The 26,842-nt window shown below is 40.7% G+C and overlaps 1 protein-coding gene and 1 long non-coding RNA gene across 3 annotated transcripts in view; one reads left to right on the top strand and one right to left on the bottom strand.

Moving 5' to 3' along the window:
* Window positions 1-10,966, bottom strand: part of PPP2R5A (protein phosphatase 2 regulatory subunit B'alpha) — a 65,835-nt gene extending 54,869 nt beyond the window's left edge. Inside the window, exon 1 of one of the 2 annotated variants that reach the window (XM_058700203.1) lies at window positions 10,646-10,966. In XM_058700203.1, the coding sequence (XP_058556186.1) occupies window positions 10,646-10,829 (184 nt within the window). In that variant the 5' untranslated portion in view covers window positions 10,830-10,966. Of the gene's footprint in view, window positions 1-10,487; window positions 10,598-10,645 lie in introns of those variants that run through there. The other variant, XM_058700204.1, reaches the window with a different exon arrangement.
* Window positions 10,967-11,614: 648 nt separating this feature from the next.
* LOC131495349 (uncharacterized) lies at window positions 11,615-13,487 on the top strand. Its single transcript, XR_009253911.1, has 2 exons — window positions 11,615-12,014; window positions 13,095-13,487. It is a non-coding gene; the product is annotated as an uncharacterized LOC131495349 (long non-coding RNA).
* Window positions 13,488-26,842: the final 13,355 nt, after the last annotated feature.

Here is a 26,842-nt window from a genome sequence, read left to right on the forward strand (position 1 = left end):
AGGTCTTGGAGCACTTTACTTACAGTCTAAAGGCAGAAAACAGGCAATAAGTAATTCTAACCTCACTCATGCACTTGTCCCAACATATTTTGTGATCTCCCTCACACATATACCATCTGGTGTACACAGACATTCCACTGAAAAGTGAGTAGATAATCCTTATTTGGCCAGAAGACCACGTAGCCAACATTTCAAACTATAACCATTTTCTAACAGGCAAACTTGAAAATCTTGTAATTAATGTTTAGAAGTCACAGAAATTACCAAATGAGCACTCTGTGATTCACACTTCCAAAAGAGTGTCTCAAAATGTCAAATTTCAAAATACAACTCTAGGTTTTCCATCTAGATTATCCCATCTATCTAAGATACATCTTAAATACACCTCTTTCTCTCCATTTCAGCTGCTACCACCCCTAGCCCAAGCCACGCCATGTCTCCCCTTGCCCAGTAAAATAACCTCCTAACTAGTCCTCCTTATAAAAATCTTGTTCTGATACAATATCCATTCTGCACCCAAAAGCTAGTGATATATTTTTTCTAACTGTCAGGCTTCCTGAACGAGAAGTCCTACTTACTGACTTGACTTTAACAATTTCCATTAATTCCTCACTTTACAGAAATTTCAAGTCTATCAACCTCTGAAACGCCTCTCAAGTCACCAATGTTACTCAGATTACTAAACCCATGGAAACTTTTCAGCTCTTACTTGACTTGTCAATAGCTCTTTTCAATGTTACTAGTTCCCCACCCCCATTTTTAAAGATTCCCATCACTTGAATGACTTGTTTCTACCCTTACCTGTCTTCCTTTGCCTCCACTTAAGCTATCTCTCTTGCCTTGAGATTACCCCCCTTTCCTTTGATCATCATCTAAATAATGGTATTCCTTGACCTCTTCTCTTTCTACACATTTTCAGTGGTTGCTTCTACTTAAATCATTTCAAATGCCACCTTTAACCTAAAGACTCCCAGGGCGCCTAGGTGGCTTAGCCTTAGACTCTTGGCTTCGCCTCAGGTCCATGATCTCACGGTTTCTTGAGTTTTGAGTCCTGCGCTGGGCTCTGCGCTGACTGTGCAGAGCCTGCTTGGGATTCTCTCCCTCTCTGCCTCTCCCCCACTCATGCTCTCTCTCAAAATAAATAAATAAACTTAAAAAAAAAAAATCTTAATCTAAAGACTCCCAAATTGTTATCTCTAGCATAGGTCTATTTAGCTCTGGAACCAAATATCTAACTTCCTACTAGATAGACAGCTTCAATTTGATTTCCCACAGGCATTTCAACCTGTCCAACAAAAAAACCATTGCCCTCTCCCAAATCTGATCTTCCTCGTTCTCCCTTTCAGTAAATTGCTATCGTGCCTCTAGCTGCCCAAATTAGAAATGTATCATCATTGGTTCTTCCCTCTCACCAAGTCCAGCCTTAGACGTGGCCACCTTCATCTATTGTCTCGATTACTGTGCCAGCATCCTCACTAGTGTTCCTTACACCCATCTCTCTTACACCCATTACTCTTCATGTTTCTTTCAGAGGAGTAAATGCAATACATGGCATTTAGACTATGATCTAGACCCTAACTGTTGCTCCAGTGTCTTCTCTAATCAGTTCCCTATTACAACACTCTTCATCACAGCCACATAGACTGCTGGCAGTTCCCCAAATAGGCTATGCTCATTCACCCCTGGGGCTGCACATATTGGCCTTTAGGTGGACCTCTTGGACCCCATCTGTCTTGGCTGAACAAGAAGATCATTTAGGTCTCAGTGTACCTGTCACTTTCTCTAGGAAACTTTCCCTGATCTCTCTCCTTACATACCAAAACTGGACTGGGTCCCCCTTACACCACTACCCTAGCCACTTACTGCTTACTCTTACTTCAAAACTTATGATAGTAGTTGAAGCTGCCTGCTTACATGTCTATATTCCCAACCAAACTACAATTTCCTAAAGACATTTAATTAAAAAAAAAAAACAACAACCATTCATCATCTTATTCACTTTATTAAGTAAAGCTTTAATCTCTAAATTTTAAGCACTATGAATACCAAAGAGAGGAAAATATTTCTGCACCTGATTTTGAAAGTAAAGTATGTATCTAGTTTTAACAGCAGGTAAACGAGATCTTTTTCCTCTGGCCAATTAAAAGAAGAATGGTACTGTAAGTTTTTTTCTTTTAAAGCAGATACATATTCCTACAGAAATCATATCTTATTTTACTTATGGCTTCAGCAGGTGTTATTATAAAAGTCTGGTTGAAACACTCGGTTTTGCTAATCAAAATTCAGAGTTTACAACAAAAACTGTTCTGTCTTTTTCACTTTATTGATTTAAAGGCATGGGATTAACAATATGTTCAAATAATCTTTAACTTCTGATAATAGCTATAATTCTAGATTTCTTTTACCAATTGAGTATGAAACACAGGCAAAACTAATTAAAAGAGAAAATGTTGAGAAAATTTTGAAAAGAGAAAATTTTGAAGCCATATTTAAGATTTGATACTCCTGAATTACAAATTAAGTCCAGTCATTAAAAAATTCCTGTTTCAGGGGCGCCTGGGTGGCGCAGTCGGTTAAGCGTCCGACTTCAGCCAGGTCACGATCTCGCGGTCCGTGAGTTCGAGCCCCGCGTCAGGCTCTGGGCTGATGGCTCGGAGCCTGGAGCCTGTTTCCGATTCTGTGTCTCCCTCTCTCTCTGCCCCTCCCCCGTTCATGCTCTGTCTCTCTCTGTCCAAAAATAAATAAAAAACGTTGAAAAAAAAAAATTAAAAAAAAAAAAAAAATTCCTGTTTCAGACATTTATCCTCTTTTTAGGTATGTCCATACAGTGTATTCATTAACTAAACAAAACCGAGAAAGCCTCTAGGAGCTTAAAAACCCCATGTTTCCTCCCTACATTAAAGAAAGCTTCTCTAAGGAAATGACAAGATAGCTATTTATTTTGAAAAAAAGCAAAATTGATTCCCAGTGGAGGCTAAACTACAATGACTTCTGAGGTCCCATTCAGGACCAGAAGGCTCAACTAGATATAACATCGTGGTCAGGTTATAGTAGATGCAATTAGCATCACCATTCCAGTAGGAGGAGTGTGTTCCCAAGAAATCCCTTGCCGTCGGTGTCCAAGTTACAAACAGGTTCTCTGAATTTCATCATGTAAGCCTATCATATTCAGCAAATTACTCCTCCACAAAATCATAATATACTTCTCTAGGATTTCTGATCAAAACTGCAAGATTTCTAAAATTCACCAGCACTCACTCAAAAAGCCCACATAAACAAATTCCTTCAGGGAAGAGTTCAAAAGATATACTTAAAAAGTAGGTTTGAACCTGCTTATTAGTCAATATCCTGCCCAGACAAGTAGAGTTTATTTTGCATAAACCTACTCTGTCATGTAAAACTCTTTCAGCAAAGCATTTACATTCCTCATTACACGATAATGCATTAAAAGTAATTATATATTTAAAATCTGTTCCTTTCATCTCCTTCAAGGACATCCTTAGAAAGACTGCAACTCAAATTTAGAAATTACTGCAAACTAATTATTTGAATTTATACAATGTTTGTATACACACGTTCACATCTGAGAGTCAACCCAGTACTACTGTTCCACATAAGCCTTCCATAACATCTTTCCTAGCAAGAAATCTATCAATAATGTTTCATGCCCCTTATACCAGTCATTTGCAAAGCACAAAATACAAAAACAAACAATCTTTTGTTTTAAACTTACATGTACTATTTACTGTCATAGTATCAAAAGCCCAGAATTTTTTGCTTAAAAACCTGGAACCAGATTTAGACACAAACGTATTAAAATAAAAAGCAAAACAGAAGAGAACCAATCTACTGATAGCATCAAACATCAGTGAACAAACAACACTGAAAGAAGCAGTCAATAACTGGGTGGGGGAAGGAGCGTTAAGGGAGGAGAGTCAACAACCAACAGGTAATTTCTTTGACAAAACAGTCATTATAACTACATAACTACAATTACTATACACACAATATTGTATTTGGTACCACAACAGGATATGAAAACACAGACGACTTCTGCTTTCAAAAGCATTTTACCATTCTGGAGACAGAATATCACTCCATAACAACTGAACACTGACTCAAAACAACAAATACAAGTCTTACTCAAATTGAATAGCAGAAAGGCCAAAGACAAAATAGGGATATGAAATAAAGTGGTACCAGGTCCTTGCTGCTCTACCTTCAATAAAAAGCTGTAGTTTAGATCAAGAGGACAAAAAGTAAAAATACTGTGCAAAAAAAAATTTCTTGTTGCTGAATACATACAAGACATAACCCAAAATAGTTCAAGTTAAGTTCAAAAATAGCTCACTTGTTTACTACCTACTACTATTCAACATATACACTAGAATCTTAGTTTTAAATCTTAAAGAAGCAGAACAATGCTTTTAGTGTATGGCAAATATCAGTTTTACATGCCAGAGTGGTTGGAATCATCATGTTACCCTGAACGATGGGATTAAAACTAGGGAAACCTCTAAGATATTTCTCACTTTCATTTTATTCAGCCACAGCTCCAAAATCACAGAGAAAAGAAAAACAGACCACCTAATATAGAATGGTAATAGTTAATTTTTAATTATGGTAACTACAGAAAAATCCTATAGAATCATCTCATACCTAAAACTCCAGAATCTAACATCTCTTCAGGAAAGCAGCTGATCAGCCACAGGGGGCAGCAAAGTTAAGAGAGTGAAAAGTAAATAGCAGGAGGTGAAGTAAGGGCAGGAAATGTAAATAGGCTGGGTAATGAGCCATGAGTATCAGAGAGAAAAGGACAAAGTCTCAATTAATGAATTAAATCAATAGACAGATAAAGCTAAATTAGTGATCTCAACCCTGGCTGCACATTAGAATCACCCTGGGAGCTTTTAAAAATACAAATGCCTGGGTCCTACCTTAGGCCAATTAATTTAGAATCTCTTAGAGGGTGGGCCTAGGCATTGATATTTTTTTAAAGCTCTGTAAGTTTACAGCCAGGGTTGAGATCCAGAGTGCTAAATACAAAAATAAAAACAAGCTAGTCTCATTACCAGCTTTTTGTAATTTAAAAAGTTAAATTTCAAAAATAAAGCACAAAAATCTATTTCCCAAGTGTATCATTGTTTATAATTTGTCTCTGTCATCCAAAGAGGGACTAATTCATCTCTGTGATTTTATCAAGGGAAAATGTTATTCTTACAAATAAAAATGATTAAACTGAAGTTCAAAGGGGTTAAACAACTAGCCCAAAGCAACTGTGAGTCATCAATGATGCAGAAAGACAACTAGTCTACTATTTACAGGATAGTGCGCTATCCCAATGATCACACTATTCTAACTAAATACATTTTACTGGATTATCACTTTATTCAATTAGACACTTCATAAAATAACCCAAAATTCAATTAAGAATCAGAGTAGGTAATAAATTTGGGGGGAAAAGGAATTTGACCCTAAATAGGAATTCTGAAGATGTTAAATTAGACTTAATTGGAGAATTAAGTCTATATAATTTCACATGAAAGACAGCAATGGATACCAGATTATCAATTTCTCTAAGTATATCCTTAAAAACTTTTTTAATTAAAAAATGTCTTCCAGAAGATACAGCATTATTTTTAGAAAATAGTCCTAAAATGACAAAAATGTCATATGCCTTTGCAAACAAACACTTCTCTTGATCATTCAGATGAATTTCAACTCTCCTTCAGGGCCAACCCAACTATAAAAAGGGGTTTTGGGTTTAGAGAAAATTATATTAACTTTGAGAAGACCTTTAAACATTAAAAAGACTTAATAATGTCTCCCCCACAAGAAAGTTAAGGTAGTTATAAAACTTCAGATCATGTCAGTGTTCTTGTTCCAGTTACCCTAAAAGACCACATACCTCAAGGGGAAAAAATTTCTTTCCCTAAAGGTAAGCAAGGCACTTCAAATCAGCATCACTGTTACTGGCCTGGATACCTCCAGTGGGACCCAGTTTCTAAGAATATACCAACAAAGAATCTGAGTGATAACTTAGGAAGTTCTTCACTTAAATCTCAAAGCCAGTTTCATTCTGTTCTTTGCTATTTACTGCTTCCTGTAGGAGAAATGCACATCTATACAATTCTACTTGTTAATTAATTCAATGTCTTTGCCTGGTAAAAATCTTGTAGCTACGCTTTTAATATTTTAAACAGTTTAATTCTACCCTATTTCCACTTCTACACCAATGCTGAAAAATGATATAGCTTCATCTTACTTCACATAAATCATATCTGCAAACTGATTATAAATAAAATCAAACTTTAAGTCCCCAGAGAAGTTTACTATTTATGTGAATCTTTCATTTAAAAAATATTTTTAGGGGCGCCTGGGTGGCTCAGTTGGTTAAGCGGCTAACTTAGGCTCAGAGGTCATGATCTTGCAGTTTGTGAGTTTGAGCCCCGCATTGGGCTCTGTGCTGACAGCTCAGAGCCTGGAGCCTGCTTCAGATTTGTGTCTCCCTCTCTCTCTGCCCTTCCCCTGCTCACGCTCTCTCAAAAATTAATAAACGCTAAAAAAAAATTTTTTTAACAAAATAAAGAAAAAAACATATTTTTAATCTGGATTTTCAAATATCAAAGACAATGGGAGTTAACATTCTTTGCCTCTTTTTAGACATTTTAATTACATTATTTCACTTATTCCCTACAATCCTGGGGAGAGAGAAGGTATTATCCCCATTTTACAGATAAGGAAAATAACTCAGAAAGATTAAAAATTTACCTTTGACCCTGGACTGCCCCAATGACCCACCTCTATCATACTAGTTCAAATTTAAAAAAATTTTTTTTTTTTTTAACGTTTATTTATTTTTGAGACAGAGAGAGACAGAGCATGAACGGGGGAGGGTCAGAGAGAGGGAGACACAGAATCTGAAACAGGCTCCAGGCTCTGAGCTGTCAGCACAGAGCCCGACGCGGGGCACGAACCCACGGACCGCGAGATCATGACCTGAGCCGAAGTCGGCTGCTTAACCGACTGAGCCACCCAGGCGCCCCATACTAGTTCAAATTTTTATAAAATAGGTTAACAGCATAAATACTGAAATCCTTTGACCTGAGTACCGGTATCAGTTGTAACACCAGATAAATAATCACAGGCCTGAAATTAGCTGCATAAGCCTCAACTTTTCTTGTCAATAAAATGTGAATAATACTGGTTTTACACAGAGCTGCTGAGATGACCTGATGAAATATGTTTGTAAAAATACACTGAGCTATGGCTCGTCACGCAACAGCATTTCCTTAGTAAGTGTGAAAAAGCAAGGGATGTCAGGGATTAGGAGTTATACATCTTCGGACTGTTTCACTAATTATACACAATACTGTTTTTATGATTACAGAAATAAAGCAAAGTATGAAACAATTTGTAAATGCTAAGGGTTATATAAATGTCAGGCAACTACTACTTTACCAGTAAACAAATTCTTCCAGAGACGAAACAGGTTAAAATAAGCTGAAAAACTTCCTATTGTGAGTAACATATTCTTTCAAGGTTAGAAGTTTCCTAACTTGGTTACTAAAGGAAAAGTCCAAGGTAGAAAAATTAAGTCCTATACGAACTTAAATTTAAAAACAAAAAAATTGATTCATGAAATGCTTCTACTTTTATTTCTAGTACCTAGTTCTCAGGGGGAACTTACACAATTAACATAAGAAAATTAAAAAGTGTTTTGAAAAAAAAAATGTTTTTAAGCTATACAATAAGGCAGTTTAATTTTCAAAACCGACGTAACAGTTTCTCTTTAAAAAAAAAAATTTTTTTTTTTACATTTATTTATTTTTGAGAGACAGAGTGAGACAGAGTGTGAGCAGGGGAGGGGCAGAGAGAGAGGGAGACACAGAATCAGAAGCAGGCTCCAGGCTCCTAGCTGTCAGCATAGAGCCAGATGCAGGGCTTGAACCCATGAGCCGTGATATCATGACCCGAGCTGAAGTCGGACGCTTAACCGACTGAGCCACAGTTTCTCTTTTTTAAAAAATCCTTTTAACAAGGCTTTTTTATTAAACATGTTCTATAACAAAACAGAGTTTTCTCTTAACATTTTCCCCCTTAAAATCCTGCAACCGACTTACTAAATGATTTTGCACAAATAAACTTCTTATGGATGAAAAAGTTGGGTTATTTTGCTAATCCTTACCCATAGTATGCTTTGAGGAAAATAGCTGGCACCTTTCCAGTTTAGATCCATGTGGACAAAGTGTAACATAAGCAGGTTAGTATAAACACTTGAAAGATCTCGGTTGTCCACAAATATCTGAATCTCTCCACAGGAAGATTATATTTCAGAGCAGAAAGAAAAATTCTCTTTCATACACATACTAAAGGGCTTTCCATTGGTTTTTGTTAAGACCACAAATGGAAAAAACTACTACAGAAAAAGCACACAACTCTGTAGTATCAAGTACACTGCCAAAGTACCATGTGAAGCAACTGAATTTTTTTAAAAAAGCACTTTTCACGCATTCTGGCATCTGGAGTAAAAGTAGCTATTATTAGTGGGTAATCCAAGAAAGGGTCTTATTTCACAATTAAATGTGCATAAATTTATCTTGAATACCTAACTTTCCTTTTAAAGAGCACTATATTTTCATGTTAAATATACAGTTGTTATCTAAAGTTCTAATTTTATTTTTTCTCTGCTAGTGACAAAATATTATAAATAAAACATTCAATGGCACCTTCAACTTGTTGAACTATGTACATATAACTTAGAGGATTACTGACTCTGCATATTTTTGCCAAGCTTTTAAAAACTGTATTAAAAGTGTATTAAAACTGCACTTCCTAGCTTGATCTACTATGTTAAATATGCAATTATTTTTATTACATAGAAGCATTATATTAATAAAGATAACACTAAGGATCCACAATACCTTACTAAAAACCAAATTTATTAAGTATGAGTAATGCTAGCAGTAAACCTTCAACCTATAAAAAATAACTTGACAATTTAATGGAAAAAAATCAACGATAAAAAATGTTTTAACTTTCACAGCATTTAATTTTTATATCACTGTTTTAATTTTTACACTTTAAAATCCATGAACAGCAATACAATGTCCTAAGAGGTAAGATGATATTCTTTTATAGCTATGACATCACTCAAGAATTAAAATCTTGGTAATGCCTACCACTGTGGTTTACCATTGACTTTGATGTGTAAATTTTAACAATTTTTTCATGCTAAAGAACAAATGATAAATGCAGCAACACAAGCTACACATATCATAAATGAAACCTTCTTTCAAAAGCCAGTTTGATTCTGGTTGTGGAATGTTCTTGATTTAGAAGAACCTTAGAGACGGGGCAGTATAGGGTCTGAATGGAGTTCCAGATCTACTGTAGGTCAACTGTGATTTGATCTGGGGTTTTCTTTAGACTCTCAGCCAAACTAAGGCTGGATTCATAGGTCCGAAGACAAAGCAGAACCAGATTATCCTTGAAGAAGATGAAATGGATTGAAAAATCTGAACATTTATCTATTTTAGTATGAATCTTTATCTTCCAGGTCTTGCAAAGCAGATTATCTAGATTTGTATCAGGTTTCTTTTTACAAGAATTGTTTTAAATGTCTAGGAGCATTATCATCTTATTCCCAGACAATTTCTAGCTCGTAAAAAGTGAAGACATTAAAATTATAAAATTAAAAGAGTAACGCACAAACAATAAACTAGACCACCAGGAAACACTTTATTAAATATCCTTTAAATCTAGTAGTAAAAGTGAGCCAAAAGAAGTGCCAAGTTCTCCTGTAAAGCATTAGGCACAGATACGAATTTGAACTACTGTACAAACCTACAAACCTACTGTAGATTCCTCCCTGGAATCCCTGCTTCGCGAACTAAGTTCCCATTCCATTGCAAAGCAACATTTACTCTTTTATACTTCTCCAAATTTACCGCGTGTATCTTCTTAGGCAATAAAGTATTTTAAGCCTTTCTAGACTTTGAGTTAACGATACCATCTAAACCTAACGACCCAGCAAATAAGACACTACACTAGTCAGATTTTTAGGCTTGTTCTTATAAATACATCTGAAGACCAGCTAACTCCTGACCGTTGTTTGCATTACGATTGCCTAGAGATCCCGGTCAGCGTGACTCTTAGGAAAGATCAATGGGAAGGGGAGGTGAGGAGAGGGTGGGAGCAGAAACTTGGTAACTGGAAAAGTAAAGAAGTAGTTGAAAGTGTCTGAAAAGCGGAGGAGGGTCTCCGAGAGACTACAGGTCGGAAGGTAGGGCAGGCTGTTGAAGCCACGAGGGGAAGGACAAGCCCGGAGGAAGAGTGAAGAACTACCTCGCGGGACGCAGGAGGAGAGTTGCAATCGCCAAGGGCAGGTGAGCGAGCGCGCAGGTGGGGAGGAGGGTTGGCAGCCTCTAGGGAAGGGAAGAGTTCAGGTGAATCAGGGAGAAGAAGCAAGACTCTGAACACCAAACCTGTTTGAATCGAGCGGGGTTCGGGGGAGGCAACAGTGGAAACACGGCTCACACTACGAGCCCCACCGGCGCAGAAGGAAACCCCAGGAGGAAATGGCTCTAACGGCGCGGGGGCGAGCCCCTGCGCTCCCTCCCGGGGCTGCACCCTCCGAGGTTACCTTTGAGCTGGGGCAAGGGGTGCAGCTCCGCCTGGCTGCCCTGGCTGCGGAACTGCGACGAGCCCTGGGAGCGCTTCTGCCTCTGCGCCTTGCGCACCGATTTCCGGGTGAAGCCGTCCACTTTCTCCGAGGCCGAGATGGCGGCGGCGTTGGCAGCCCCCGCCGGCGGCGACGACGACGACATCGCCGCGGCCCTGGCGCTTGGCAGCTCCGGCTGCTGCAAGCACGGAACGGGCAGCGGCAGGAGGAGGAGGCGGGGGAGAGGCGCGGAGAGCTCGCGCCCCTCCGCCCCGTCCCCCCCGGCCGCGCCGCCCTCCCGCTCCGGGGCGCCGCCGAGCTTCTCCCCGCCGCTGCCGCCTCACGGCCACATCTCAGTGCCGGGGGTTCCTGGTCCCCGCCGCGCGGCCACCTCCCGGGGCTGACGGAGGCAAGGGCGGGGGCGGAGGGGGGTGAAGAAGTTGTTGACTTCGGGCGCGGAGGGCGGGTGGAAGAGAGCCTGAAGTTTGGACAACTGAGGCGAGGGCGCGGGGGTGCGGACGCCGAGCGCGCCTCTCTGCTCTTCAGCCCAGTTCGCCAGCCGGCCGGCTGGCCCCTCAGTGGCCGCTGCCAGTGCAGCCAGCCCTGCCTGGAGCCTCCTCCCGAGGCGCTGCCATCGCGGGTCCCCTCCGAGCCGCCTCCGCTGCGCCCGCTCTTCCCTGTCAGCGCCGGACCCTCATCTCCCGGGGCGGTGACCCGCCGCCCCGGCTCTGGGCGCGCACACACTCGCTTCTCAAGGCTCGGAGCGGTCCAAGCCCCCTCCCCCACGCGCCCTTCCGCCGCCCACGGAGAACCCCAAGCGAGCGACCGCTACAACTTGAGAAGGTGGAGGGTGCACGCAGGGGTTGGGGGGGGGAATGTGTGTGCGTGTGCGCGCGCGCTAGGGCGCGCGGCCCGGAGGAGGGGCCTTGCGGGGGGTGGGGAAGGAGGAGATTGACTGACAACTTCCGCAGGGTCCCGCCAGCCTCTCGGAGGTTCGGGAGGGAGTAGGGGGTGGGAAAACATGCCAGCTCCCTCAGCCAATCGCAGGGCTAAGCGGCAGGAACGGAGTGAGGCGTGGCCTCCCTCCTCTCTCGTTAAGCTGAGAGGTTAGGCAGAGAAATGAGGCGTGGTTGTGTGACGGACTTCTGCTACAACCAATCATAAGTGAAGACGGCAAGCCGTGCGCCGCTTACGTCACAACAGCGCGATGAATTCTTGTGGTGGAGGAGAGGTGCCCCGCCACCAGCGAGGGACTTTGCGCGCCTGCGCGACAAGCCTAGGCTCTACTTGCTCTCCTGACGGCCTATCAGAAGACCAGAAAACTAGAGTGGGTAGTTTAGAGAGCAATGTGGTAGGTCCCTTCCCTTCCCTGTCCTCTCTGCTGACCAATGAAGAGCTGAAGCGACTGGTGGAGAGTTTGAGATCTGCGGCGGGAAAGAACGCCAGGAGTTACATCACTGAAGTGGGCGGAGCAGAAGTCGGGTGGGGGGAAAAGGGCAGTGGGATTGACAGGCGAAGGGGCCCCGGGAGGGCGAGGAAGTGAGCCGGTCCAGTCTGAGCTACGCACAGGAACCCTGGGCGGGCCTTGGAGCCTCCACTGGCCCCAAACCGCATAATTGGTAGTTGCGCAATAGATTTGTAGCTCTTGAGTGGTTCAGGCACCGTGGTTCCGAGAACTGTTCTCGCGCCTAGTGTGGGCAGTCTAGCATCTCCAGCTTCAAAGAGTTATCTATATTCACACCATCCAAGAAGAGGTTTCTCATGCCCAAGTTAGTATCCCACTAATTTTCACCCCTTCTTCAGCCAGAGGCCTTCAGTTTTTCCAACAGAATGAGTACAAATTCGCTCATCAGTGGCTTCTGGATTTGGGAGCTTGCCATTTACATTCATTGTGCTCTCTTCCTTGGAGATTAACGACTAAAGTTTAAACTTATTAAAGTTAAGTTTTGTGTGTGTGTGCTTTGCGTATCATGATGCTTAATAAAAATAAGTGAATTGATTTGTATGAGAAGTATGTGAAGGGAACTAAATGTTCTCTACCCTATTATAAGACTCTCACTACCCAAATTATTAGAAAGTACTAAAGGAAATTCAGAAATTGTTTTGCCATTTATGAAAAAATGAATAAACGTTTGTAGAGTGGAAGGAGTATAAAAATATTTTAAGCCTAAATTTAAGATTGGAAAATTTTTAAAATTAGATAAGTGAGCACATTGTCTCCCTTTGGCTTGGTTTTGCGGTGGTGGCCCAAATCCATTCCTTGTCCCATGAGCTGCAGACATTTTCCTTTTGACTTGATAATAATACGTGCTGTTTATCTGTTTAAGCAAAAGTACCTGATGGATATGTACAGAAGATTCCAACTTTGATCAGGAAGTTGGATTCTAGATCCAGAGCCAAACTAACTACCTCAAAACATTTCCTTCCTCAGATCAAGAGTGGTGAAACTGTATACAATTCTCCCAGTCAGGGAGGTTGAAACGTAAGCAGCAGCTTTGAAAAGCCATTGAAGCTCCAGACCATGTTGAATCTACCTTCACAAATGGCCAGACCAGGCCTTCTCAAAATTTGCACAACCGACCATGTAGTTCAGTGCTCTCGACTTCACTACCAGATCAGCCTTTAAAAACACTGTCTATAGGGGCACCTGGGTGGCTTAGTCTGTTAAGCATCGACTTTTGATTTTGGCTCAGGTCATGATCTCACAGTGGTGAGATGGAGCCCTGTATGCCTCTCTGCAATGAGTGTGGAACCTGCTTGGGATTCTCTCTCTCCCTTTCTCTCTGCCCCTTCCCCCACAAAATAAATAAAAATTTTAGAGGCACCTGGGTGGCTCAGTTGGTTAAGTATCCAACCTCAGCACAGGTCACAATCTCATGGTTGGTGAATTCCAACCCCATGTTGGGCTCCGTGCTGACAGCTCAGAGCCTGGAGCTGGTTTCAGATTCTGTGTGTACCTCTCTCTCTGTCCTTCCCCTGCTTGCGGTCTGTCTCTCAAAAACGAATAAACATTAAAAAAATTTAAAATAATAAAAGAAAAATAAATATATATATTTTTAACTTAAAAACACTGTATCTTATTCACGTTTGAAGAACCACCAGTACCTACAGAATAGATTCCAAATTCCAGCTGTCTTCAAGCTAACTCCTATCTTTCAAGGCATAAATACCACCATTTTCTACACAAACTCTTTTTTCGGGTCAGACATGTCATTCTACATACTGATCCCCTAGAAGTAGTTGTGCTTCCTTGACCCTCAGTCTTTACTTTTCCAACATCTCGAAATAATCGTTTTTCCATCTGGTTGAAACCTATCTTCTCTTCAAACCTCAGCTCAACCCCTATCTTTTATGAAGGCATTTACGATCATCTGGACAGTTTTGTCTCCCTTCTTTCTCTATGTTGCCAAAGCATTTATTGTCTATGTCACTCACATGCCCCATCATCACATACCATTGGAGATGGAGCTACACTCTTCCTCCCATAAAAGTTTGTAAACACTGAAAGACCAAGAACTCAATTATTCTATACCTCCATATGCCCTACTGAGCACAGGATAGATGGACAGAACATGACAGTCTAGTTTTTAATTCTCAAAAGCAGGGTTTCTGAAAGTTTGGCCATTCGATCACCTACATCAGAATCCTCTGAGGTGCTTATTTAAAATGTAGATTCCTGGACCTGACCCCAGACACACAGAATGAGGACCTATGGGAAAAGTACTTAGAAATCCATTGTTCATAAGCTCCCTAGGTCATTCTTATGCACACAAAAGCTTGAAACTACTATTCTCTGAATATTATTTTAAAAGATTGTAAATGTCTAAAAGAGGCAGTACCATTAATAATAAAAAGGATTTACATAGAATATGAAGGGAAAATAAAAAGCAGAAAGCAAACCAGTAGAGTAAAGCTAAAATTCATACTGGGGGGTGCCTGGGTGGCTCAGTCAGTTGAGCGGCTGATTTTGGTTTAGGTCATGATCTCCTGGTTCATAGGCTTGTGCCCCACATTGGACTCACTGCTGTCAGCACAGATCCTTCAGATCCTCTGTCCCCATTTCTTTCTGCTCCTCCCTCACTTGCACTCTCCCAAAAAGAAATAAATGTTTTAAAAAATTCATACTGGGGGCGCCTGGGTGGCGCAGTCGGTTAAGCGTCCGACTTCAGCCAGGTCACGATCTCGCGGTCCGTGAGTTCGAGCCCCGCGTCAGGCTCTGGGCTGATGGCTCGGAGCCTGGAGCCTGTTTCCGATTCTGTGTCTCCCTCTCTCTCTGCCCCTCCCCCGTTCATGCTCTGTCTCTCTCTGTCCCAAAAATAAATAAAAAATGTTGAAAAAAAAATTAAAAAAAAAATTCATACTGAAATATGATAATAAATACTAGAAAATAGAGAACACAACAGATGGAAAGCAGATACTGGAAACAAGTTGTTGAAAGGCGTGGACCCAGCACAACTATCTAGGCTTTCTGAAATGGCCCCTTGAGGAAGAATTTTGAACACAATTTTAAAGAAAGAGTGAGTCAAAACCTAAAAAAAAGAGAAGGATGGGGTTTCAGATTCAAGTCACCAAACATCTTGGGGAAGATGGCAAGAACAATAGCTCAAGAATTGAAAGGCCTGAATTTATTACTTACCAATATTATGATCCTGCTGAGTCACTCACTCAAGAGTCTTGGTTTCCACGTGTGTACATCAGGAAAAGAGTTAAGTGAACAGCTTTCTTTTATAGGGTTGACATGAGTTTTAAATGTGACACATGAAAGAAAATACTTGGGAAAGTGAAAACTATACACATGATAATCTTACACACATATGATTTTTCATGTACTGTCTTTAGTAAATAGAGTATCTGGGTCCTAAACAGAAGCTTGGTCACTAAGAATCATCTATCAGAAAACTGCAATTGCAGTGCTAATCTGTGTGTGCCTCTGATGCAGGAAGAGTGTTGATGATGATTCCACACCATAGATCTCCTCCTCTTCCCATCTGTGAAGACCCTTGATAAACAGTGATTGAGAGGCCAAGCCTTCATCACTCACAAATTCTTTGGTTTGTCCTCACATGACTTGATTTTGTTAGTCCATAAACATAAGTACATTTACTGATCTCATTCGTTTGTTCACAATGCCTAGCTTGCTGAGGAAAATGAGTAATTCAGGAAACAACATCCACAATAGCAAAATCATGGTCCTTTAATAGTTTTAAAGAGTGAATCAAAGAAAGCGTTCTTTTCAAATCACTGAAATTCTCTAAAACATATCCAAGCAAGGTTTTGGTCGTCAACATTCTCTTTCCTTAAGGGCCTTGCTTCCCAAACTCTAATAGAGCACCAGACAAATGTGCTTTATCTGCAGATTCAAATAGTGGTGGGATTTTCCAAATTGACAAAAATAAAATAAGACAAAATTTTTCCTACATATTTTTCTTAAAAATTTGATTCTCACTACCGCTTTATTGCAACCTAAGTCAAGATAGTATCTGATTTGTCGTAAAAATGTTGATTTTTAACACCTCACTCCTTTTTATTTAAATTTGCCCTTTATTTAAAATTTAAAAGGGGTATAGGGGTCACTGGAAAAGTCTCACTCCTATCCCTGTCTCCCAACACCCAGTTCTCCTCCTCAGAGGCAACCAATGCTGTCAGATTCTTCCATGTGCTTCTTCCAGAGATATAGTATATTTACGTCCTTAGGATTTAATAAATTCACGTTTTAAGAAGCTCCACCAGAAGCTTCATGATTCATAGGTATTTCATACGGCTCCAGATTTCAGTGAACCTTCTAGCGTTCTTACAGGTTTATGCATATCCATTCATTCATTCATTCATTATTTTATTCATTAATTCATTCATGTAACAGATATTTATATTTGCACGCTGTGCATTAACAGAATTAGAAAGCCAAAGGAATGCCAATGACTGATCGGTACAGGTTTGGTCAAGCCAGTACCTGACCCTGGGGCAGACCAAGAAGGTCCTTCTCACGTGCCCCCAACTGTTCCAAATTGCAAAGTCCTTTCTAAAATATATCTTTCAGGAGACTTGTGTTTCTGTGTCCAATGAGATCTGACTAATAACTTAGTATGCCAGTTGTCAAAGCTTATTGAAATTTGGTTTTCATAAATAAAACTCATCACTTCTCTAGATTTTTTCAAGGACTCTAAATCTGTGTTGTCTCTCTGGCCCTTGTGCAAGCACAATTGCTCCTTGAGGTGATTGGAATGCCTGCAATTTTCAGGAAGGGTCCTTTGTTAACAGGGCAGGTTCAGCTGTCATGGTTTTCAATTGCTGCTGCTTTTGCTTTTTAATTACAAATTGTTTTTAGTCAAGTTTATCATGATCAAATCAGTTTGGTATAGTTTATTGTACAGGCTATTGTGTTGGTCAACCAGGAGCTTAGACAAGGTCAGTGGCAGTAGAGATGGGTTAGAATGGAGATTTATCTTAGAGGAGCGTGCTGCAGAGGGTATTCTTAATCCCCCAAAACATGCTAGGATACTTACATGTTATGATTATCACAGAATCTCCCTTTCATAGCTGTGAGGGCTTTTGCTTCATCTAAGCAGGCTGTAATCATAAATTTCTGAAAACCCCTGGTGTACTCAATCATTTACCTATATTGATGAGGGACCAGGATATAATTTGAAGAGGCTCAGCTCATGCCATATCCTCTTGTCCTGCAGAGTGGAACTAAAAAGCCTGACGTTGGCAAACTCTCCACACTTTAATTCAACTCTGAAAGCATTTTTCATGTGCCTGCTAGGTGCCAGGCAATATGCCAGACACTAGGAATGGGAAGATAAATAAAGCATGGACCCTACAATTTAGTGAGGAGGGGCAACATAAACACATGACCAAAGACTACATCATATATAAACCTTCCTTATGGTGTTGTGTGAAAACAGTGGAAAGAAGATCCAAGGTTGGTTTAGGAGGAGAGAAGCAGGGAAAATTTAACAGAAAAAGTAATGCTTGAAATGAATCTTAAAACAGTTTTCATATGGATAAGACAAAAAAGAAAAGAAAAGAATACTTGCCACTCAAGAAGTTTTTCCACATTTCTTTATCACAAAAAAGATTTTCCTATCTCAGTAGATGAATTTGCTTATTTCACACAGTATGTTACCAAGAAAACATTCCATTGCAACAGAATCAAATAGTATGCCCCACCTTGTGTCAGAATTTGACTTGGAGGTGGATAGTTAAAGAGAAAGGAGAGATTAAATTCAACACATGACTGCCCTCTACACATATTTTGCAAAGCAGTGATTATAAAAATACTATATGGTTTCTTAATCCTCCATTTATAGGGGGATTTTATATAAATCTATAAGTGGTCTTCCCTTTCTGTTCACCTGGAAGAAGCATCCAGGTTTTGAGGCAGTCCCTGTCTTAAAATATCTAGCTGCTACATGCCAGCAATGTGTTCTCTCTTATTTGCTTGCCATTTGGGCTCACACTTGCAGAAAACAATCAATTTGGAGAAAATCAGCAAATTGATCTTATTTCTTTAATGTCAGGTGGTATCTATGGTTTGAAGAATCAGTATTAGTAGGACTGTGGGGTTTTCAGGTATTATTGGACTGGAAATATTCCAATGTTTTTAGATCCTAAGCTTTGACTTCTATCCCAAACAATATAGCTTTAATATATATATATATATATATATATATATATATATATATATATACACACACACACACACACACACACACACACACACACACACACATATATGCATGTCTGTGGGTGTGTATAAATGTAATCACTACCATAAATTTAGTTATCTTTATGTATATTTATGTTTGAGAGAGACACAAAGTGTGAGCAGGGGAGGGGCAGAGAGAGAGACACACACACACAGAATCCCAAGCAGGTTCCAGGCTCTGAGCTGTCAGCACAAAGCCTGACACAGGGCTCGAACTCACAAACCATGAGATCAATGGCCTAGCCGAAGTCGGACACTTAACCAACTGAGCCACCCTTACCACCATAAATTTAACACCCGCCATGTAGTTGGCACCGTTCATATGAAGAATCTGGAAGAAAGAGATCAAATGAGATCCTGTCTGAAATTCTCTGTTATCTGTGAGACACCCCTTTCTGATCCCCTGAGAGTTTGGTCCTAGTGATCCAAGGACATGTTGAGGAGAAACTTTTATATTCTAGCACCTCTGGGGGCTTCTATTCTTCTTTTGTAAAAATCAATGGAAATTCAGCCTCTTTTTATTCACTCTATACAAAGGCATTCACGCAAAAAAGTGATACTGAATGGATTGGACTATCACTACCATAAAGTGCCTAGCACTTTAACAATTTTGTATATGTGGAATTATGAAGTCCCATTGCCAAGATAGAAAATGAGATTATTAAGAGATATAATGGTGTTGAGTATTTCCTATTCGTTCATTCATTCATTCATTCATTCATTCAAAAATTGCCCATTAACTTCCTACAGTGTATCTGTCTCTTCCAGGGGCTTGGAGAATAGCCATGAATGAGACAAAGTTTGCCTGCATGGAGTTTGCCATCAGTGGGGAAAGTTCATATTAATTAAAGTTCAACTACAAAAACGAAGGAGGGAATATGCACCAGAGGAAACACCATGTCATTCCACACAGCAGATGTACACAGCTGTGTAGCTAACCAGTGGGGTGACCAGCTGGTCCTGGTTTGCCAGGGACTTTCCAAGTTCGAGTGCTAGAAGTCTCCTGTCCAGGAGCCCCCTAAATCCTGGGTAAACCAGGACAGCTGGTCACCCTGTAAACCAAACAGGCAGTGACATCTACTTATTAGGCCTATTATGAGGAAGGCCTATGGCTAAAGGTTGTGGTCTCAACCCTAAGGAAGCATGTGCTCTTAGGGGAAGAGACAAGGCATGTGTCCAGGAAAAGATAACGTCTCATTCACAACAATATTTGATGAGAGCCAAGACAATAAATTTTGAGGAGCCCACAGCTGGTGTTTGTGTTGAGGTGGAGGAGTTGGGTTTAAGCTAGACTTGGAGGATTGGGCATAATCACCTAAGTAAAGAACCAGGGAAGTGGTAAGGTAGAGCTCTATCCAACTGCTTACTGTGTGTCTCTTAACTCAAAGTGTCCAACTTTATTATTCCCACCTCCACCTCCCCTCTCTGTCACTACTTGGTATCGCCACCGGCCAGTCCAGAGAAGAATGGTGTGAAGGCATGCAGGGGGAAGCACAGGCAGGTACAGAGGAGGTGGGAAGATGTGTTGGCTAGAGAAGGTGATTTCTAGAAGAAGGGTGAGGACGAAAGCTGGAGAAGCTACATTCATTACTCACTTGATAAACATTCAGCACTTATTATTGGCTATTTTCTGGTCTAGTTTCTGGGGATAGAAAGGAAAAAAAAACAGATTTTTTTTTTCCCCTCAGAGATTCTGGAAAGGGGAACAAAACCAAAAACCAAAAAAAATAAATAAAATCACAAATCAGCATAGATAATATAATAAATATTGTGAAAGAGGTAAGCACAGAAGAAATCTGTGGGGTTGGGAGCAAGAGAAGCTTTCTAGAGTACAAGGTTCTAGATTTGGGAACTGAAGAACTACAAGGAGTTATCTAGGAAGAGAAACAAAAGGGAACTCATTACAAGAAGTTGTTGGGGGGGGGGTACCTGGGTGGCTCAGTCAGTTAAGTGTCCGACTCTTGATTTTGGCTCAGGTCATGAACTCACCATTTGTGAGTTTGAGCCCCACATCTGGGTCTGTGATGGCAGTGCAGATCCTGCTTGGGATTCTCTCTCTCCCTCTCTCTGCCTCTCCCCTGCTTGCTCTCTCTCCCTCTCTCTCTCAAAATAAATAAACATTTAAAAATAATAATAAAGTAAAAATTAAATTAAATTTCTTAAAAAAGAAGTGGGAATGGAATATGGATGGTGTGGAGAGCCCTGAGAGGAGATGCATCATGAAGCTGAAGGGAGTTTGTTACGAGCCTTCTACAACGGGCAGAAGATGAGGGCAAGCCAGGTCATGTGCAGTTACTAGACTTGATTTTCAAGTCAGCCTTTTAAAAGGTGAGTGGTACGATCACATTGACACTCTAGAAAAATTACATTGTTGGCAGTGTGGAGGATGAACTGATTACAGAGGGCAAGACCAGAGACAAGGAGACCAGTAGGCCAGAAAAAGAATGATGAGAGCCTGAAGACTTCTGAGGTCAAATGAGGGAGATCTTGTAAATAAAGAAAAGGACATGGTGATCTATTTGGGGGTGAGGGTGGGGAGGTAAGGCACAGAGAGGAGGAAAGGATGCCTCGTGGTATCTGGATTCAGTGACTGGTGGACAGCAATGCCATAGTGACACAAGGAGAGGAGGAATATAATGGACATAATAAGTTGGACATTGATTTTGAGAGAACATGCAGTGTGCAGTTGGATAGTGCAGTCTGGAAGGAAAGAGATCTGGCTGAACATAGAGGTCTGAGAGCCATCAGTGAAAAGAGAGTAGATGAGGTCTAAGAATACCCTTGTTCTCTTATGCAGAGTGTGTAGAACAAGAAAGAAAGAGGGTGAAAAAAAACCCAGGGTACCCATATTGGAGAAAGCAACAGAGAAAGAAGGTGGCATCTGATGATGGCATGTTAACAAGATGGGACTTTAACCTGAGATCAGTGGGGAAACTGAAGAATGTTTGAAGAAAAGATGTCATGTTGAAAGTAGTGCTTCTATCCAGAACACTGGGTGGGGGAAGTGGAAGCCAAAGAGATTGGTTGGAGTTGAGAATAAGTGTCCAGGTGATAAGGACCCGCCTGAGTTGTACTAAGCAATCTGTCAGCATCACCTGTGAAACTTATTTAAACTATATGGAATTTTAGGAGCTCCTGGGTGGCTCAATAGGTTAAACATACAAGTTTGGTTCAGGGCATGGTCTCACAGGTCATGAGTTTGAGCCCCATGTGCTGACGGCTCAGAGCCTGTAGCCTGCTTTGGATTCTGTATCTCTCTCTCTCTCTCTCTGCCCCTTCCCCTCACCTCTCAAAAACAAATACACATTAAAATTTTTTTTTTAAATTAACTATATGGAATTTTGAAAAATTCCCAAGTAACAATCCAACACCCACCCCATCCCCTTGACCAACTCTGTTCACACCTTATCCCCTATTCCTTGATGGTCACTGGCTTAAACCAAAAATGGCCTTGGGAATAGAGGTGAGCAACATTACAACAGAAACACTAGAAAGACTTGACTAAAGGGAGTAAGTTGGCAAGTCAAAGGGAAGAATTACAAATGACAGCAATGCTTTGAATTGGGTGACCAGATGAACTGGGGGCCTTAAACAAAAAGTCCAAAGGCTGAGCCAGTTTTCTTTTATGGGAGGGGAAAGAAAAGAGTGCCAGAGGAAGGAAGGGCAGGGGAAGCAAAGATAAATCTGAAGCTACATGTGTTGAATTAACAGAGTTTTTTTAAGGTCATTGAGTCTGGAGAGCTGGATCTTTATTTTCAAAAAGAGGTGATGATATGTTGTATATTAATTTGAAGCCAGATGAGGATTAGCCTAGGCTGACAGCCTGGAATAGGCCAGAGCAAAGTAAGAAATTACAAACAACACAAGCTTCTTTTTCCTCTGTAACAAAATAATAATAATAATAATAATAATAATAATAATGACAGAAACAAATGGGTAAGAGATGTGTAACCTGTCAAGTGTCTCAGTAGATTCCAGTGTCAAATGGTCAGTAGGGCTGCACAGGAGAGAACGAGGGCCCAGTACAGCCTCTTGTATCTACTGTGGCAGTGGGCCAAAGATCAGGAACAAGGCATCCCTTACTAGTCACAAATAGGGCTCAGTGACCCCTCTGAACATGCCATAATGTGCAAGTAGGCATGCGTGCGTGTGCACACACACACACACACACACACACACACTTACTCACTCACCTGTGTCCTTAATCCTAACCATCTTTCACACAAAACTATGACACAATCTCTTTACAATGCCTTTATAGAAGAAGCAAAAATCTATCTTCCTACTCAGGATTTCCTCCCAGTTTCAAGCAAGGCCTATGTAAGATTTCCAGCTTTCCCAGCTCCTTGAATGGCCAAGACCTTTTCTTGCCCTCAATAGCTACGATTCACTCTCTCACACTAAATTATAGTGATTGTATTTCCCAGCTTACTTTGGGTCAAGGATATGGGGTAGGACTGGAGAATGAACATAATCTGTGTAAGATAGAATTCTAGTCCATGCACATGTCGGACTCCATATTTCAATATAAGTTATTTGAGTACTAGTTTTCAAAAGAGAGAAAGTACTGTATCGGGGCACCTGGGTGGTTCAGTCAGTTAAGCGTCTGACTTTGGCTCGGGTCATGATCTCACGGTTCATGAGTTCAAGCCCTGCATTTGGTTCTGTGCTGACAGCTCGGAGCCTGCAGCCTGCTTCGGATTCTGTGTCTCCCTCTCTCTTTGCCCCTCCCCCACTCATGCTCTGTCTTTCTCTGTCTCAAAAATACATAACCATTAAAAAAATAAAAAAATTAAAATACTATATCAATTCAATGATTTACAGTACTGTTTCCTTCTATATGCTAAGTAGTATATGCCACATGCTAGAAAAGTAAAGATGAGGAAGGAAAAGCTTTTCCTCTCTTGGATTTTATACTTTTATGAAGAAGAAAAGTCAAACACACAGAGAGTCACAGCATAAGTTAAGATAAGAAATGTACAGGGCGCCTGGGTGGCTCAGTCAGTTAAGTGTCCGACTTCAGCTCAGGTCATGATCTCGCAGTCTGTAAGTTGTAAGCACACAGAAGTACTAACTTCCAGATAATGGAATTCCAAGAAAGTAGGGAAAAAAAGGAGGGGAGGAGATATTTGAAGAAATAAGAATAAAAGATGAGGGGCGCCTGGGTGGCTCAGTCGGTTGAGCGTCCGACTTCAGCTCAGGTCATGATCTCACAGCTTGTGAGTTTGAGCCCCGCATCGGGCTCTGTGCTGATAGCTCAGGGGTTGGAGCCTGCTTTGGATTCTGTGCCTCCTTCTCTCTCTGCTCCTCCCTTGTTCGTGCTCTGTCCCTCTCTCTCTCTCAAAAATAAATAAACGTTAAAAAAGAAGATAAGAAATGTACAAACAAAATGCAATCAGAACTAAAGAAGGAAAGATAATATTCTGATAGGGAATGAAGAACAGGTGAGAAGGAGGAGTAGGTCATTTAAAATTAACCTTGAAGAATGCATAGGATTTCAATAGGTAGATATGTAGAGGAAGGGTGGAGAACATTCTGGCGGGAGACAGCATGAGCAAGATTCCTGAGATGGGAATATATGTGGCACATTTGGAGAACAGAAACTAGATGAATTTGACCGGGGTATAGGAAAGTAATTGTAGATAAAGTGGAACACAGGTTGGGGGGGCCTACCATAGGGGACTTTGAATGCCGGGGTAAGGAGTTTGTACTTAATTCTTTAGGTAGAGAGAAGCTGTTGACAGGTTTTGGAGTAGGGCAGTGATTAATCAGAATGCAATATGTTTAACCCCCTAGCAGTCGGAGAAATAAAGGGAGGAGAGGTTGCAAGCAGAGAGAAATTTCAGACTTGTTGGGTTTGACACGACTGTGGACTCTCTAAGTGAAGATGCTCATTAACACTTGGAATGAGGGGCAGGGTTCAGAAGAAAGGTTAGGTTAAGGTCTTTGTAGCCTTAGTTGCTTCATCTAAAAAACAGGGACAAGTATGCTTGCTTTGAGAGAGAATGCTTTGAAAAACACTACCGTGCCTGACTCATCATGGGCATGTGGGACAGATCTGATGATGGTAGTTGTGGTGGTAGCATCAGCAGTAGCTGCACAGTTAGTTCTTCCTCAGAACTCTATTTCCTCCCCAGAATTCTGCCATGAGTTCAGGAAATAGAATCAAGTGCCAAGCCCTTGCTTCAGCCAGAACTGCTCCTTCCCCAAGATGCCCAAGGGTACATGTTCGGTCAAGCAGTTGCATTGGCCCCGTGGTCCCTTAAGACAATTCTAGGAGACCTCTCAGCACCTGGTAAATAGGTTTCTATTGAGTGTCTCTTTGTTTTGTCTGCTGTGCCTAGATATAGAAGCTCAGAAAAGTTATAACTCTGGATGAATGAATGAATGAATGAATGGAGCTTAAAACTATGTAAAAACATATTTATTGTTTAGAGATATCTGAAGAGTATATTTAAAGATGGTTATATATGTACACACGGATGCACACAAAGCTTACACGCACACACATTCCATATATATATGGAATTCCATTTTATATATATGTAAAAAAAATTCATAGGAGGGGCCCCTGGGTGGCTCAGTCAGTTGAGCATCAGACTGTCGATTTTAGCTCAGGTCATGATCTCACAATTCATGCGTTTGAGGCCCACATTGGGCTCTGTGTGGACAGTGTGAAGATTACTTAGGGTTCTCTCTCTCCCTCTCTCTCTCTCTGACCCTCCTCCTCTCTCTTTCTCTCTCAAAATAAAAATAAATAAACATTAAAAAAACTTATCTTCATGTAACTGTCCACTTAACCATGTAGCAATACAGTGTCCAACATCCAGTCAAAAGTTACTAGACATGCAAATAAGCAGAAAAATGTGGTTCATAAACAATAAAAAAAATCAATCAATAGAAACAGACCCAGAAATGCTAGAGATAATGCAATTAGGTGGCAAGAACTATAAAAGAGTTATCATAAACATGCTCAGGAATTTAAAGAAAAACATGAACATAATGAGGATTGAAATGGAAACTATAAAAAGAAATCTAATGGAACTTCTAGAGCTGAAAAGTACAATATCTAAAATGAAAAATTTATTAAATGGGCTTACGAGCAACTTAATGCAGAAGAAAATATCAGTGGGCTTGAAAATATAGCAACAGAAACTATTCATACTACAGAGAAGAAGAGGGCTGGAAAAAAAAAAAAAGAATACACTCTTGGTGACACATTAGAAAGTGGTCAAAAATAGTATAATTGAAATCCCAAAGAAGGGTGGGGAGAGCAAGAAGTAACATTTGAAGAAATAATGGCAGAACATTTTCCAAATTTGGTGAAAACTATAAACCCATCAATTCAAGAGATACAACAAATCCTAACGAGGATAAAAATCAATTTAGATAGAAATTTTACTCTGAATTTTTTCAACAATGGAGTGATTTTCTGAATGGACCAATACCTAAAGAGGCTAGTCCAGGGAGGAGAGGGAAAGATCCGTAAATTAGAGGCAACTATACAACTTGTGATGTGAGAAAGTAGAAACCAGCCTAGAAGACACAAACAGAAAGATAATAAAAAAGAAGAGATGAGTCATCTGGAGAAACCAAACATGGAAGGTGCCAACATATTGCAGAGCAAGGGGAAAACCTCATGAGAATAAAAGATGGTGGAGTGGTATCTCTAGGTTTCGTTTCCTTCCTTCCTTCCTTCCTTCCTTCCTTCCTTCCTTCCTTCCTTCCTTCCTTCCTTCCTTCCTTCCTTCTGTCTCCTTGTACTGTACCTTATTGTAGACAACAGTCATCTCCGAGTTGCATTTGAAGCTCCATTCTTTTCCCTATCAAGGCTGTTCTGTAGCTCACTGCAGCCAGAGTGGACTTCCTAACCTAAAGAATCACATCACTCCTCTGTGAGACATCTTTAGAGAAATTGGTACCTTCAGCAGTTCTTATGTGACTGCCAAAGGGATGGACCATGTCTTCCCACAATTAAATAGATACGATTTGAACCTCAGTTTCTCAAAGCTTCTTGTCTTAGGGCTTTATTCCCTACTTTATCTTGCTTTTATTGAGTCCAAGTCTCTATGAGTTTATAGACTATAACCATCAGAAGTGCTTTGTGATTCATTTCCCTCCTTTTCCTTACGTGGACCCACGCCTGTCCTTTTAACCTCCTCTATGCCTGGAGCTGTTCAAGATCTATGTTGGTGCTCTTAACCCCTATTGATAGACCTTGAACCTGGGAGGCCACCAGGATGTCTCTTTCCAGCCACAGCTCCTGGCAAGGAGAGGTTGAGAAAGGACTTAGAATCAAGGTTTGAATTATAGCTCTGATTCTGCTAAATGACAATTGAGAGCTATCTTGTCCAATATGGTAGTCACTAGCCAGTGAACACTTGAAATGTGGCTAGTGTGACTGAGGAACTGAATTTAAAATGTTATTTAATTTTAATTAAATTAAATTAAATTTTAGTTTTTAGGTTTAT

This window comes from Neofelis nebulosa, chromosome 15, assembly GCF_028018385.1.
Source record: "Neofelis nebulosa isolate mNeoNeb1 chromosome 15, mNeoNeb1.pri, whole genome shotgun sequence".
Taxonomy (NCBI): Eukaryota; Metazoa; Chordata; class Mammalia; order Carnivora; family Felidae; genus Neofelis; species Neofelis nebulosa.